A 14,316-nucleotide genomic window follows, 5' to 3' on the forward strand; every position below is an offset into this window, starting at 1 on the left:
GGTTCCAAGTGATATAATTAAATCGAGTGTATGATTAAAACGATGAGTTGGTCCGGTAACGTTTTGCTTAGCCCCAAAGGAGTTTAATAAATCGATAAACGCAGCCCCTAACGCATCATTTTGATTATCTACGTGGATATTAAAGTCTCCAACAATTAATGCATTATCGACATTGGCCAATAGATCTGAGAGAAAATCTGCAAATTCTTTTAGGAAATCAGCGTAAGGCCCTGGCGGTCTATATACGGTAGCCAAGGCTAAAGATAATAGGGATGTTTTTCTAGCGTCTAAGAGCGTAACATTTAGTACAAGTACTTCAAATGAAATAAACTTATAACCCGTTTTCTGAGTAACACTAAGAAAATCTCTATAGATAGTTGCAACACCGCCGCCGCGACCAATCAGACGGGGCTCATGCTTATAGGAGTATCCTGATGGAGTAGACTCATTTAGACCGAAATAATCATTTGGTTTAAGCCAGGTTTCAGTAAGGCAAAGTACATCGATGCTATTATCTGTGACTATTTCATTTACAATAACTGCCTTAGGTGTGAGTGATCTAATGTTTAGAAGACCGAGCTTTAGAAATTGTTTTTGTTTACTAATAGCAACATTTTCTGTTTTAATAACAATTAGATTTTTCCTAGATCCTGCAGTAGATTTATTATTTGATCTCACTAAACGAGGAATAGACACAATTTCTATGCAATGTTCTACACTAGTGTTTATATCAGTTAATTTGGCTACATCTATCATGCCCTGTCCGGGCCCTGGAGGCGTATGTACGAGCTCCTCGGGTTGGAGGACGTCGGCCCAGCTTTTTGTGTGTTTCGGGTCACCTGAGGAGTGTTCCCCTGTCTCTGAGCAGACAATAAGCAGGAGGGTGTGGAAGGCTCTTTCAAACGCCAGTATGCCCTCGCCTCTCCTGATAAAAGACTAGCGGAGTGGGATCTTCTAAAGCCCTGCTATCGGGAGTTTCCCTTCCAGAGGCGGAGGTGCCGCTGGGCCTTCCCGCACACCTTCATCAGATACTATAGTTTGGATCTGCCCTCCTCGCCGGGAGTCCTCTCGTCCTGAACTGTGCAAGCTTCACACCAGGACAGGCACTAGTCTGTGTGGCGCAGTGGGTATTTCGTTCCCTTGAAGTGTTGTCTTCGACGCAGCGTGAGCTCCCTCGAAAGGGAATGTCTCAGGTTACGACTATATCCCTTGTTCCCTGAGAAAGGAACAAGACGCTGAGTCCCTTTGCCACACCTCCTGAGTGCCTGGGAACGACTTGCCTCGACCTATCAGAAGCACTGTTGTGTGCCGGCGTGCCTTTGTAGCGTCAGCATACGCCGTCACATGACGCCATGACGCAACACCATTCGAGATCGGACCAGTTCCACACGTGCTTCAGACGCGGTCACGCTGGAGGCGTTCCCCAAAAGCGTCTCAGTCCCTTCTCAGGAAACAAGCCTTACAGTCGTAACCCGAGACGTTTTACGATCTCTTGATAAACTTTTTGAAGTGTGAAAGTGGTAGTTGCATAGCTGTCAATGGAGGGACAGAAATCTCTCAGATTTTATCAAAATGATGTTTCGAAGATGAACAAAAGTCTTACGGGTGTTACACGTCATGAGGGAGAGTGAATGATGACAGATTTTCAGTTTTGGGTGAACTGTCCCTTTAAGGGCTCAGTGGGCAATAACAGTGTTCAATAGCGGTTTAGCAACACTTTCTGTACAGAAACTTCAACTATTTATGTCCCCCAGTGGCAATTAGTTTTACAGCAAGGCATACACACAGACAACTCTAAAAAACATAAAATATAAAAATAAATAATAATACAAATTAGAACCCAAATTAAGGGTTGCAATTTGTAAATAATGTTGTGCTTTCTTACAGATAATTTCAGTATTGGATAGTACTGAACACCATCACACTGAGAAACATTCACTGGAGTAAAAACATGGCTTTAATAATGTTATATAACATCTTAGAAAATATACAACATGGGAAACGATATCAGAACATACAGTATAATGTACAAATCAAACAATACAATAAAATAAAATAATCATAAAAAAGAAAATGCATGGTATTCTCTTATGATGTTCTCTCTATGATGTTTAAGAATAATAGCATTTAATAACATTTTAAACTAAAATGGCCTGGTGCAAAACTCACACCTGACCACTGCAGTTCAGATTCACAGTTCGACGGATGAACGTTAGATCAGAGGAACTCTGGAGGAACCGGTTATTCCACCAACACGCGCTTCAGGGTTTTATTTTGAAACAATACAAAAAGAAAAAAGCAACGGGCTGAAAAAAGATTCACCAATATTTATTCCTACTATATGAATATTAAGAGGTTAAGAAGACATAAATTCAAGGAATCCCAGATGAAACATCAACAGAGACACAAAAGAGTCGTAAAAATACAGAAACCCACTTAAATATGAGACGAGGGGCTTTGAAACGCAGACATCAATACAGTAATGGCCTTTCAGAACACACGACCAGCACTGAAGTCAGACTACACACACATCAACGCCTCGTCCACTATCAGGACACACGCCCGCAACAGAAGTGTGTCTTTATTTATTTCTTTATTTTATTTATTTATTAAAGCCCTTTATTCTATCAAATCTAATATTCAGAATATGAGGATAAACTTTTGGTAAATCTTAATCAAAAACTTGACTTAGTGTGTCAATTCCGACTTTTAGTCTAAATATGAATATTTTTATGTCATAATTATGATGTACCAGATCATGAATCTTTTGTTATGGTTGGCTTTTGTTAGGAGTGAATCCGTGTCTGCTGACCTCAGATTCTCGGGTCTCTGGGTTTATTGGGCGGAACGCTAGGAGGTCTGTCGTGGCTGTCGTAGCGCTCGGAGTAGCGGTCGCTGTCGTAGTGGTCATCGTCACGACCTCGCCGGTCATCGTAGCGGTCGCGGTCACGGCGGTCATCATAGCGGTCGCGGTCACGGCGGTCATCGTAGCGGTCATTGCGATCACTGTAGCGGTCGCGGTCACGGTCACGGCGGTCATCGTAGCGATCATCTCGATCGTAGCGCTCGCGCCGGTCGCTGGGATCGTCTCGTCGGTCGGTGTAGTCGCTGCGCCGGTCGTAGCTCCTCTCGCTACGGTCGTCCGGCAGATCAAGTCTGTTGGTGCTTTTCGTGCGGCGCTCTTCCTCGTAGCTGACGAGTTCTTCCGGACCATCTTCTTTCCCCTCAGGATCCTTGTCTGTGAAACTTCCTCCTTCAGGAGTCCTGCCAAACACAGAGGAATAAAGGTTAGCATCGGCGCGGCGCGCTGGATGAGATGTCCGTGCTGTGCTGTCGTACCCCATGGCGTACTCCTCAGGCTTCTCCCTCTTCCGACAGCAATAGCAGCAGATGCAGATGATCCCGATGACGACCAGTACGGCCACAGCGGCTCCGACGATCCCGCCGATCGACGCCATGCTCATGGACGCTAGCCGGGGTTAAGACACACAGAGAACAGCTGGTTTAGTTAGTCAGGACTATAGTCACGGCTGATCAGGTCTTCGGGAAAAGCTGCTGTTCTTACGTGGCATGACGGCCAGGGTCAGGTTACACGTTACAGATCTGATTTCATTGGCGGATGTGCAGACGAAGAAACCGGACATTTCTTTGGTAATATTGAAGAGGGACAAAGCTCCGTTTACTAAGGAGAGACGACACAGACACATATGTGATGCAGGAAAACAGGGTTTAAAGGGATAGTTCACCCAAAAATGAAAATTAGCCCATGATTTACTCGCCCTCAAGCCATCCTAGGTGTATATGACATTCTTCTTTCAGACGAATACAATCGGAGTTATATTACAAAATGTCCTGACTCTTCCAAGCTTTATAATGGCAGTGAATGGGCACCATTTTTTGAAGTCCATAAAAGTGCATCTATCCATCATAAAAATTGATAAAAGTAAATATTGGTGAAGAAAGAGCTGAGCCGCAAGGCGAAGCTCTCGATTTACCGGTCAATCTACGTTCCTACTCTCACCGATGGTCCGGAGCTGTGGGTCAGTTCAAAGCCAGACTAAAGACACATCTCTTTGACCTAGCATTCACATAATACATTATAGACTTCTATAAATCAATGTTAGATTAGGTCAGCTGGAACCGGGAACACTTCCCATAAATCCTGATGTACTCGTTACATCATAAGAAGAATGGCATCTACACTAATATTAGTCTCTCTGTTTATCCCGAGGTCTTTCCCGCATTCTGCCGTATCCAGGCCGTATCCAGATCTGATGAAGGCCCTTCGCCTGGACCGATGACAACGCAGTGCTGAAGTGCCAACCAGTCTCTCCCTATGGAGGATCCCACTACCACTCTACAGATAAAGCGTCGTCGGGAAAACTCAATTCGCGTATCTACCCCGAATTAATAAAATAAAATTAAATTCTGTATCAAAAATTATAAGGAAACACCAGTACTTTGTTTAGGCTTGGCTTGTAGGGAATTCCAAACCTGCGCACATATATTCAAGCGCACATAACTATGGTGTCGTCTTAGCGGCCCCTAATTTAATAACAAATGAGCGTTGCGACGGAAGCGAATCAATCAAAACTAACTTTAGCTGGAAAATAACTTTATTAAAGAACCGCTATAAAGCCAAAACAATCTGTTACCTTAAATTATATGTTTATCTCTGTAAAGCTGCTTTGAAACAATCTACATTGTTAAAAGCGCTATATAAATGAGGATGACTTGACTTGACATGACCGAAAGGACAAGATCCCGGATACAGGCGGCAGAAATGAGCTTTCTCCGCAGGGTGGCTGGGCGATCCCTTAGAGATAGGGTGAGGAGCTCGGTCACTCGGGAGGAGCTCAGAGTAGAGCCGCTGCCCCTCCACATCGAGAGGGGTCAGCTGAGGTGGCTCGGGCATCTGTTCCGGATGCCTCCTGGACGCCTTCCCGAGAAGGTGTTCTGGGCGCATCCCACTGGGAGGAGACCCCGGGGAAGACCTAGGACACGCTGGAGGGACTATGTCTCCCGGCTGGCCTGGGAACGCCTCGGTGTCTCCCCGGAAGAGCTGGAGGAAGTGTCTAGGGAGAGGGAGGTCTGGGCATCTCTGCTTAGACTGCTGCCCCCGCGACCCGGCCCCGGATAAGCGGAAGAAGATGGATGTGGGAGGAGTTTGAGTTTATTACCCAGCGCTGTTAGTTTGACTACAAAAATATGGTGCCCATTCACTGTCATTATAAAGCTTGGAAGAGTCAGGACATTTCTTAATTTAACTTCTGTTCGTCTGAAAGAAGAATGTCATTTACACCTAGGATGACTTTAGGGTGAGTAATTTTTGGGTAAGCTACACATTTAAGCTTGAGCTCTCACACACACACACACACACACACACACACACACACACACACACACACGTACGGTCAGTGGCCTTGGGCGGGTTCGGCTGAGGGATGTTGTTGGTGTCGTATCTCTGCCACTTGTAGGTCGGTGTCGGCGTTCCCTCCTCCGAGACGCAGGTCAGTTTGATGTCCTGAAAGTATTCCGCCTTCCCTTCAGTCTTGCAGATGGGCGGCGATGGAGCCACTGAACACAACAGGGTCACGGCCGAGACGTCACTCACACGCGTCAACTTTCAACATTCTTTATTGCCAATATACAAAGGGATAGCGAAAGTGAAGCACTCCTTACGGTACCATCACATATAGCTGTGTGCAAACTAACATTTCATTTAAATAAATACAATTTAAGTAGAATAGAAACAATATGATAATGCAGTCTACAGTACAATACAGTAACATCAATAAACAATATGCCATAATCAAGACAACGCAAAAGACAAAATAAAACAATCAAAAACCATCGCCCAAGAATAGACTAGTCATCAATTCGATAAATGAAATTAAATGATTAGTCTATTCTTGGGCGATGGTTTATACGTCTATTAAACTTTCACTGACAACCCAAATGTTGCCTTGCTTTAGACGTCAGGGCTGTGTTTGGACGCTATTAGACTTCTTTTAAAATCTCTCCGAAGTGTCCAGCAGATCTGAGAGAGTGTGTGTGTGTGTGTGTGTCTTACCCAAGACGATGAGTTTGGATGTGGCAGACCCACCGTCCTCCTCATTACTCAGATTCTCGACTCCACACTCGTAGACGCGCGTGTCCGTGTTGGTGACCTTCAGGAGCTGCAGGTCGGCTTTTCCACTCTTTAAATCTTGTAATAGATTCGCCCTGCCTTTATATCTCGTATTCACCTTAACTAAATTGAGTCTGCTGAAAGTGAGGATTTTGATCTGTGAAAAAAAGAGTTCACAACATGAACACACAGGACATGAGGTCTGGAATGAGTGCTGGCTGAAGCTGAAGTGTGTTTCCGTACCGCTGGATCTCCCGGCACATCTGGAACTGCGGTCCACGTGATCTGGATGTTATCGGTCTCTAACGTGGGTGGTGGGAATCTGCAGGGTATCGTCGCATCTTCACCTCTGGCAACCTTATATTCTTTAGATGGGATAGTCACACTCAAGGCCGAAGAAGTGAGCCGCACTCCTGTGAGAAACACACACACACACACACACACACACACACACACGATGAACTACAGTGAACTTACATTTAACACTGCACAAACATCAGACTCACAAACCTCTATATAAGACAAACTATTACACACACACACACTCACACAAACACACACACACACACACACACACACACACACACACAATGCTGAAAACCTTTTACTTCCTAATATTTGTGTGGAAACTAATACATCACCATTCAAAAGTTTGTGGTCATTAATTTGTTGGTACTTTTATTCATTAAGGATGCATTGCATAATCATAAAAGTGTTAGCAAAGACATTTATAAATTATGTTACAAAAGATTATATATTATTTAATTACACAAATGCATTCTATTCATCAAAGAATTCTGAAAAATAAAATGCATGATGGTTTCAACAAAGATATGAACTGTGTTCAACACTGATAATAATCATAAATGTTTCTTGATCCTCATATTAGAGTGATTTCTGGAGGATCATGTGACACTGAAGACTGGAGTAATGATGCTGAACATTCAGCTTTGATCACAGGAATAAATTACACTTTACTGTATATTCACATAGAGAACAGCTGATTTACACTGGAATAATATTTCACTGTTTTTACTGTATTTGATCAAATAAACGCAGCTTTGGAGAGCAGAAGAGACTCTTTCAGAAACATAAAAACACCTTAATTACTCCAAACCCTCTGACGGGAACAGCCTGAGGCTAAAGTTATGACGAAAATGTATGTAAATGAATTACATTTTTTACAGCTCAAATGTTGTTACTTCACATATAACGAGACTTAATGGAGTTCTCCTTATATTCATGTTAGTGTTATCTTTGTCTCAGATGTTTATCCTAAATTCACCGAGAGAATAAATCCGACACTAACGAGCCAGAAGCTGAGGAACGAGTGTAGATCCATGAGGACGGGCTGAGATACTGCGGAGATCTCCTTCTCCGAGTCTTTCACTCGATGAAACATCGGAGCAACAGGAGACTCCAGCGGCTCTAGAGTTCGGGAACTGCTGCCGGAGCAACAGGTGAGATGTAGAGAGTGTGTGAGTGTGTGTGAAGCGTTCGTTTGGGCGTTGGCTCAGAGGAAAGAGTTGCTGTTCTGTGGAACTACAGATAAATCACTTGATCACGTTGAACAACTAACGGCTCACACTGTATTCTGGAAGAGATTGTTGGACTAATTATGAGCTTTTATTATTATATTCTGTTCAGAAGCACATGAAGAGGAACCAGCCCAACACAACTCAACTCAACTCAACTCAACACAACACAACACAACACAACACAACACAACACAACACAACACAACACAACACAACTCAACACAACACAACACAACACAACACAACACAACTCAACACAACACAACTCAACACAACACAACACAACACAACACAACACAACACAACTCAACACAACACAACACAACACAACACAACACAACACAACATGAGTCCTGAAGTGCTTTTTCATGCTAATGCTATTTGTTGTGTGACTGAAGCTCTACCGGACATGAATCTGGATCGACTGATGCACGAGGATCTGACCTGATGAGTAAATAAACACACACATATTCCCAGACTGAAACAGTGAAAGCTCACTCACCGCTGAACAGCAGACAGATGCCCAGTATTCCCAGTGTTCCCGCCATCTCTCGCAGTCGAAGTCTCAGGTGTGGAGGAACTGGAGATGTTGGAGACACTGAAACTCAGGTGAAGTCCCGCCCCGCGTCGAGTCTCAGCTTGCCTGATGCCTTTATATGTCTCTATGTGTCTCACAGTTTCATGTTAGAGAAGCCACACACACCACAGCGCTGCGGAGGAAGTAAACAACTCAAACTCAAACCCAAACCCAATATAAAGTAACGACTTCTGTCGAGTGGAATCTATGTTGTTTGTGAACTCTTGGAAACTCATTTCTCGCCATTTTACTGAAAAACACACTGATTTGCATCAGATCCAGAGAAACTGGTTTGACAAGAAGAATATGATGAGGGAGTGGCAACACACACACACACACACACACACACACACACACACACACACACACACACACACACGTTTGCTTAGCTATCTAAATGGGGACTCTCCATAGACTTAATGGTTTTTATACTGTACAAACTGTATATTCTCTCCACACACACACACACACACACACACACACACACACACACACACACACACACACACACACACACTTTCTGCATTTTTACATCTAATTACGTTATTTTCATACCAGATTTACAAATGAGGATGTCCCTAAAGCAGGTTTTTGGAGATTTTATCAGGTTTTGGTACAAATTTGTCCCCAAAATAGTGTTAAGTTGGTAAACTCACACACACACTCCACAGAGTCTCAAACACAAGCCGGTGGTTTGATCACGTGATAGTAAATCCACCAGTCCGACTCATGAGCGTGTTTGAGTTATTAGACCAATCAACACCACTCAGCTGATCTGCATTACTCAGCTCAACAGCGTCCTCTGGAGGCTGAAGGTCAGAATCACGTTTACATGGGCAGTCACCAATCTATGAGACAGAAATATTACACGAATAACATGGCCCTTTATATTACCTGGTCAATGTTTACTATTATATACACAATATTAGTTGAAATCTAGAAAAAAAATATAGAAAATAATGTATGAATAGTTAGGGTCCGGTTTTATTCCTGGTTTATTTCCAGATGATTCACTCACACGTCATCTTAGCTTGGAATAAAACAAGCGAATGACACACACACACACACACACACTAGACGGGACAGGCTCTTTAGTGTCTTGGCCAGAAAGCGAGGTCAAGTCGAGTCTCCTTCATTTATACAGCGCTTTAACACTACAGAGTTCCACAGCAGCTTTACAGTGATAACAGGAGATTACAGTAACAGAGAGTGTTTAGGCTTTACAGCAGATCTAGAATAAAGTTATTGTCCAGATAAAGTTAGTTTTGATTGATTCACTTCCGTTGTAAAGATCATTAGTGAGTGATTAACTTAGCAGCCGCTAACACACACCGCTCTCACATGAAACCCTTCATGCGCTCATTACAGCCTTGAAACATTTTGGAGAAAAAAAATATATCTCTGTGTAAACGTTCAAAAACGTGAATCTGTGAAACGCTGACGGCGCACATGCGTATTATGTGTTTAGTCTATTAGGCGTGTAGTCTCTCTTTACAAACTGACATCGGCAAATTACTTGTCTGGCCTTAAAAAATGTATAATACTGAATTGTTGTTATTCGGCTGTTCAAAAGCGCACAACGCGCAGTGGAAACAATACAGACTTAATCAATCCACAATGGAAAAACACAGGAGATCATTGGAGATTATAGACTAACCCTAACACAAACACTTTCAGCATAGATGATAACAGACAAATGAACTGGGGAACTCTTGGGGCTCGTACACAGAGAACGCAATCAGAAAAAGAAGGAACTAAACTAATTAAACAGGGAAACTAACTATGGAAGTACGGAGAATGGGAACAGAGCAAACAGAGTGAAAACAAAACTTAAACATAGCATAGCCTACAGCTCGTGGTGGTGTTTTTATATGTTCATGTTTATTAATATTACCATGAACTGCATTCCAATGTCACGATCAACATGACATAAAAACACAATTTGGTCTTAAATGTCTCTTGAATTACGATGATGTTAATATGCTCTCCGCTGATAATAACTCACCTCAGCAAAAACTACCTGTGTAATGTTTATTGTCATCTATTTTCTTCATGTTGACTAATTTGAGAGTTTCTACCAAATGAAAGATGACTTATGCTGAAGTTTGATTGGATACGTCGATCTTTGGCATCAGCAACAAACCTTAGCCTACTTTTAAAAGTCTACGTATTTTTATGTTCTTATGATTATATTGTGGTCAGATGCATTTTTTCCTGACTCTCACCCATCAAGATATAGGCTAGATCTAGAAATAGATATAAACTCGCGTCTGTATCTCATTCGTTATGACGGAGATCTGAGCGCATATTGCTGTAAGTTTCATCAGATCCCCCTACAAACATTCACCTGGCACCACTTCTACACTCACAGCGGTGTGGCTGAGCTCATGCGCCGGCGTGCGTCCGAGGCACGAGCGCGGATCGGCTGATTGGTGTAATGGAGTCCGGGAGGAGTGTGCCTGAGAGAGTCTCGTCGCTCATGCTGATGAAGCGGTTAGTGTCCGCGTCGCGGTAAATGCGCTTCATTAAGAGCTCGTCTGGGTAATGAGGAGCTGGAATGTGCCGACGCTCCGGAATGAGACAGAAGAGGACGAGAGGAATCTCACTTCTTTCATTATTATCTTCCTTTCTTTTCTTGCATCTTACATTACGTCCCAAGGTTATTATTGTAAACTACAATGAAGACAAAAGCTGCATTTTAATAAACATTTTCGTTAACTGAAATAAAAATGTAAATTACATTTCTGAAGAAAAAAAAAAAGATTGGCTAGGCTATTTAGTTTTCGCCTTTATGGTCGCCGTCATGTCCTCAAATGTTTAAATTCACCATTAATGTAACATATTCAACATGACTTGCAACTAAACTACACTGGAGTGAGAAATAGCCTATACAAATAAATAGAAATAAAAATTAAATGTAGGCTAAAACTATTATAGCCTAAGTTCGCTCTGTCCTTGTGATTTCAGAGGAACTGAATGGCTATTTGCTACTGAAGCTTCTGATCCAAACTCAATGCTCTAAACTTCCACAAGATGTCAAACATCAGTCGTCTATTTCTCGCACACCATCAGATCTTCTGCTCGACTGCCGCTGGTTGGGACGGGATCTTATGGTAGGCCTACATTAATGGGACATGATGTGTGTCCTCATCTGTGCGACGATCCGTCATTTACAGCAACTGGGAGTGAGTTTAGGAGGCTTTAGCTCATGAATATGAATTTTTTTATGTGGTTGCTTGAGCTGCACAGAGCCTATAGACACGTGATCTCATTAATATTGAGCAGGTGTCTGTGAAAGATCTCGACCAAAGCCGCTAGAAGGCAAGCCTGAAAGCTTTAAGGCTTGTTCGACTTCATGCAGCTCTGCGCAGACCGATCGGCGGCTGACAAGCAGTGCATGCCGGTTAGAAATTTTGTCCGAGTTGATACAGCGCAGACACCACGTGACTGTGACGTATGCCATCTAAGTACCGCGAGAGCGATTCGAGAGTAGCCAGAGAACTCAGCCAGCGCAGCTTCTCAAGAGCGGCTGCACGTGGGCTGATGATGACACAGCTGTTCTACAATTGGCCGGATTCACCGCATGACAACGATCACGTGTGTTTCGTGTTTATTCGAACACCTTAGGTGTGTTCGACATCGGCTGCGGCTGGATGCACCCGATCTGCGAGAGTAGCCGCGTGCAGGCGGGGAGGAGCTGCAAATGGAGACGTGAAGTCGGACACTTTCTGGTTCCCGTAGTGACCGCTCACGTGGTGTTTGCATACTTTACCACAGCTGAAGTGAAATAAATGCAATATTTGCCAAATAATGTTTCAGAGACATTTTCATTCAATACTTTATATACTGCTTCTTCACACAGCGTCTGTTTGAACAAGAATAAAGTTCAACCTTCAACATAAGCTACTATCAATGAAGTGGAGTCTACGTTTTTTAATCAGTTTTATTTTGATAAACATGACACAATATAACATCGCAACTACATGAAAAGAGTGTTTACTGTTATAAAAAACTGATTTGTTGTGCGCTTTAGAGGAACTAAAGGTGTTTGAATAAACACGAAACACACGTGATCGTTGTCATGCAATGGATCTGGCCAATCGTGGAACAGCTGTGTCGTCATCAGCCCTCGTGAAGCCCAGTGCAGCCGCTCTTGAGAAGCTGCGCTGGCTGAGTTCTCCGGCTACTCTCGAATCGGTCTCGCGGTACTTTGATGGCATACGTCACAGTCACGTGGCGTCGGCGCTGTATCAAGTCGGACAAAATTTCTAACCGGCATGCACTGCTTCAAGTCAGCCGCCGATCGGTCTGCGCAGAGCTGCATGAAGTCGAACAAGCCTCTTTAGTTCCTCTAAAGCTCTCAAATCAGTTTTTTATAACAGTAAACACTCTTTTCATGTCGTTGCGATGTTATATATTGTGTAATGTTTAATAAATTAAAACTGATTAAAAAACATAGACTCCACTTCATTGATAGTAGCTTATGTTGAACTTTATTCTTGTTCAAACAGACGCTGTATGAAGCAGTACATAAAATATTGAATGAAAATGTCTCTGAAACATCTATTATTTGGCAAATATTGCATTTATTTCACTTCAGCTGTGGTAAAGTATGCAAACACCACGTGAGCGGTCACCACGGGAACCAGAAAGTGTCCGACTTCACGTCTCCGTTTGCAGCTCCTCCCGCCTGCACGCGGCTACTCTCGCCGATCGGGTGCATCCAGCCGCAGCCGATGTCCAACACACCTTTAGATTACTGCAGAACCGCAGAACCATACTGCCCTACAAAGGCAAAAGACCTTAAGTCGCTAGAGTGTGGAACTGAGAAAAATGACTTTAAAGATTTTTAGTTGTCCCGCTTAATTAATTATAGGTAGGACACTGGAAATTTGGCAAATAGATGTTTTAGTAATGGAAATTATATACATAAAAAAATCGTGAGCTCAAACTTGACTTTTGACCACTATTTTAAAGTTACTGTACTCTGCCTTTGTATTGTCAGCAAAAAGTGAGAGGTCATACCAAGGCAAAAGGCCGTAACTTCCACATTATCAATATTTAGTTGCTGATCACCATTAACAAAATCATTATAGTACACACCTGTATAAAATTTAGTGATCATGGCATTTATTTTGTATGATTTACAATTATTTATAGCCATCTACTTATTGCTATCCTGTGCTTTGGTTGCATTCTGATGGCATTATTAATACATTTGACATGACAAAATACCTCCTATTAGTCCAGCGTTGACTCGACCGCGTTTAGGGCGGGGCTGAAGGCGAAGTTTTGGCACTCTGCCAGCTAGTTTGTGAGCTTTAATTCATGGATGTATTCATCTGATACGGCAATGTGTAACGTTTTTCTGTCAACTCTGCATAATCCTTCGCGATCGTAATCGCACGTTTGTCGATGGAGCAGACCATACTAAATGTTCTGACCGCTCTGAGGACATCAGAAGTTAGAGCGACTGATGGCAGCTGTACAAAGTACACAGGATACACCGTAATTTTAATTTTAATGGACATTAAAACAAAGGCAGATAACCTTACAATCTGGTAGGTAGCATTATTTGATTAATCACCGGCACCGTAACTTCATATTGACGCGCGGCTAAACAAAGGCAGAGCACCGTAACTCGTAATTTGAGCGTTCCAAAACAAAGCCAAAGCGGTAACTGATGTTACGGTGTTCTGCCTTTGTTTCTCATGGGCTTTTGGAAGTTACTGTTAAGACAAATCATTATTTTCTCGAAAAATAAACGGAATTTATTCAAGATACTTATCCACATGATAAAGAAGGTCGTGAATGTGCCAAAAATATAAATAACTCATTTTCGACCAAAAACGAAGTTACGGTCTTTTGCCTTTGCACGGCAGAATAGGCCTACGTCATAGCCTGACAGTCTGATGCCGGAAGTGGGCGCAGCAAGGCATTTAAACGATTTAATTGAAAATGTAATATCTCAAATATGATAAAATATAAGAATTATGTTTTGTCCTATTAACAAAATACAATATACTAGTTTTTTTAAAGTTAAAATTATACTTTATCCATTTGTTTTGTTG

General features: G+C 42.6%; 1 protein-coding gene across 3 annotated transcripts; it reads right to left on the minus strand.

Annotated features, from left to right (window-relative positions):
* Positions 1–1,939: 1,939 nt before the first annotated feature.
* On the minus strand, positions 1,940–10,748 carry gpa33a (glycoprotein A33 (transmembrane), paralog a). Of its 3 annotated transcripts, none has more exons than XM_081361346.1 (8): positions 10,615–10,748; positions 8,171–8,378; positions 6,374–6,543; positions 6,074–6,287; positions 5,413–5,577; positions 3,566–3,682; positions 3,340–3,469; positions 1,940–3,264 (listed from the first exon to the last, which is right to left on the minus strand). In XM_081361346.1, the coding sequence occupies exons 2-8, from the start codon at positions 8,214–8,216 to the stop codon at positions 2,814–2,816; spliced, it is 1,293 nt and encodes a 430-aa protein (XP_081217472.1). In that variant the 5' UTR covers positions 8,217–8,378; positions 10,615–10,748; the 3' UTR covers positions 1,940–2,813. The 3 variants fall into 3 exon arrangements, with proteins under 3 accessions (XP_081217472.1, XP_081217470.1, XP_081217471.1); XM_081361344.1 differs by lacking the exon at positions 10,615–10,748 and adding an exon at positions 8,902–8,969; XM_081361345.1 differs by lacking the exon at positions 10,615–10,748 and adding an exon at positions 8,801–8,922.
* Between the last annotated feature and the right edge of the window lie 3,568 nt (positions 10,749–14,316).

Source organism: Scardinius erythrophthalmus, assembly GCF_964197995.2.
Source record: "Scardinius erythrophthalmus genome assembly, chromosome: 3".
NCBI lineage: Eukaryota > Metazoa > Chordata > Actinopteri > Cypriniformes > Leuciscidae > Scardinius > Scardinius erythrophthalmus.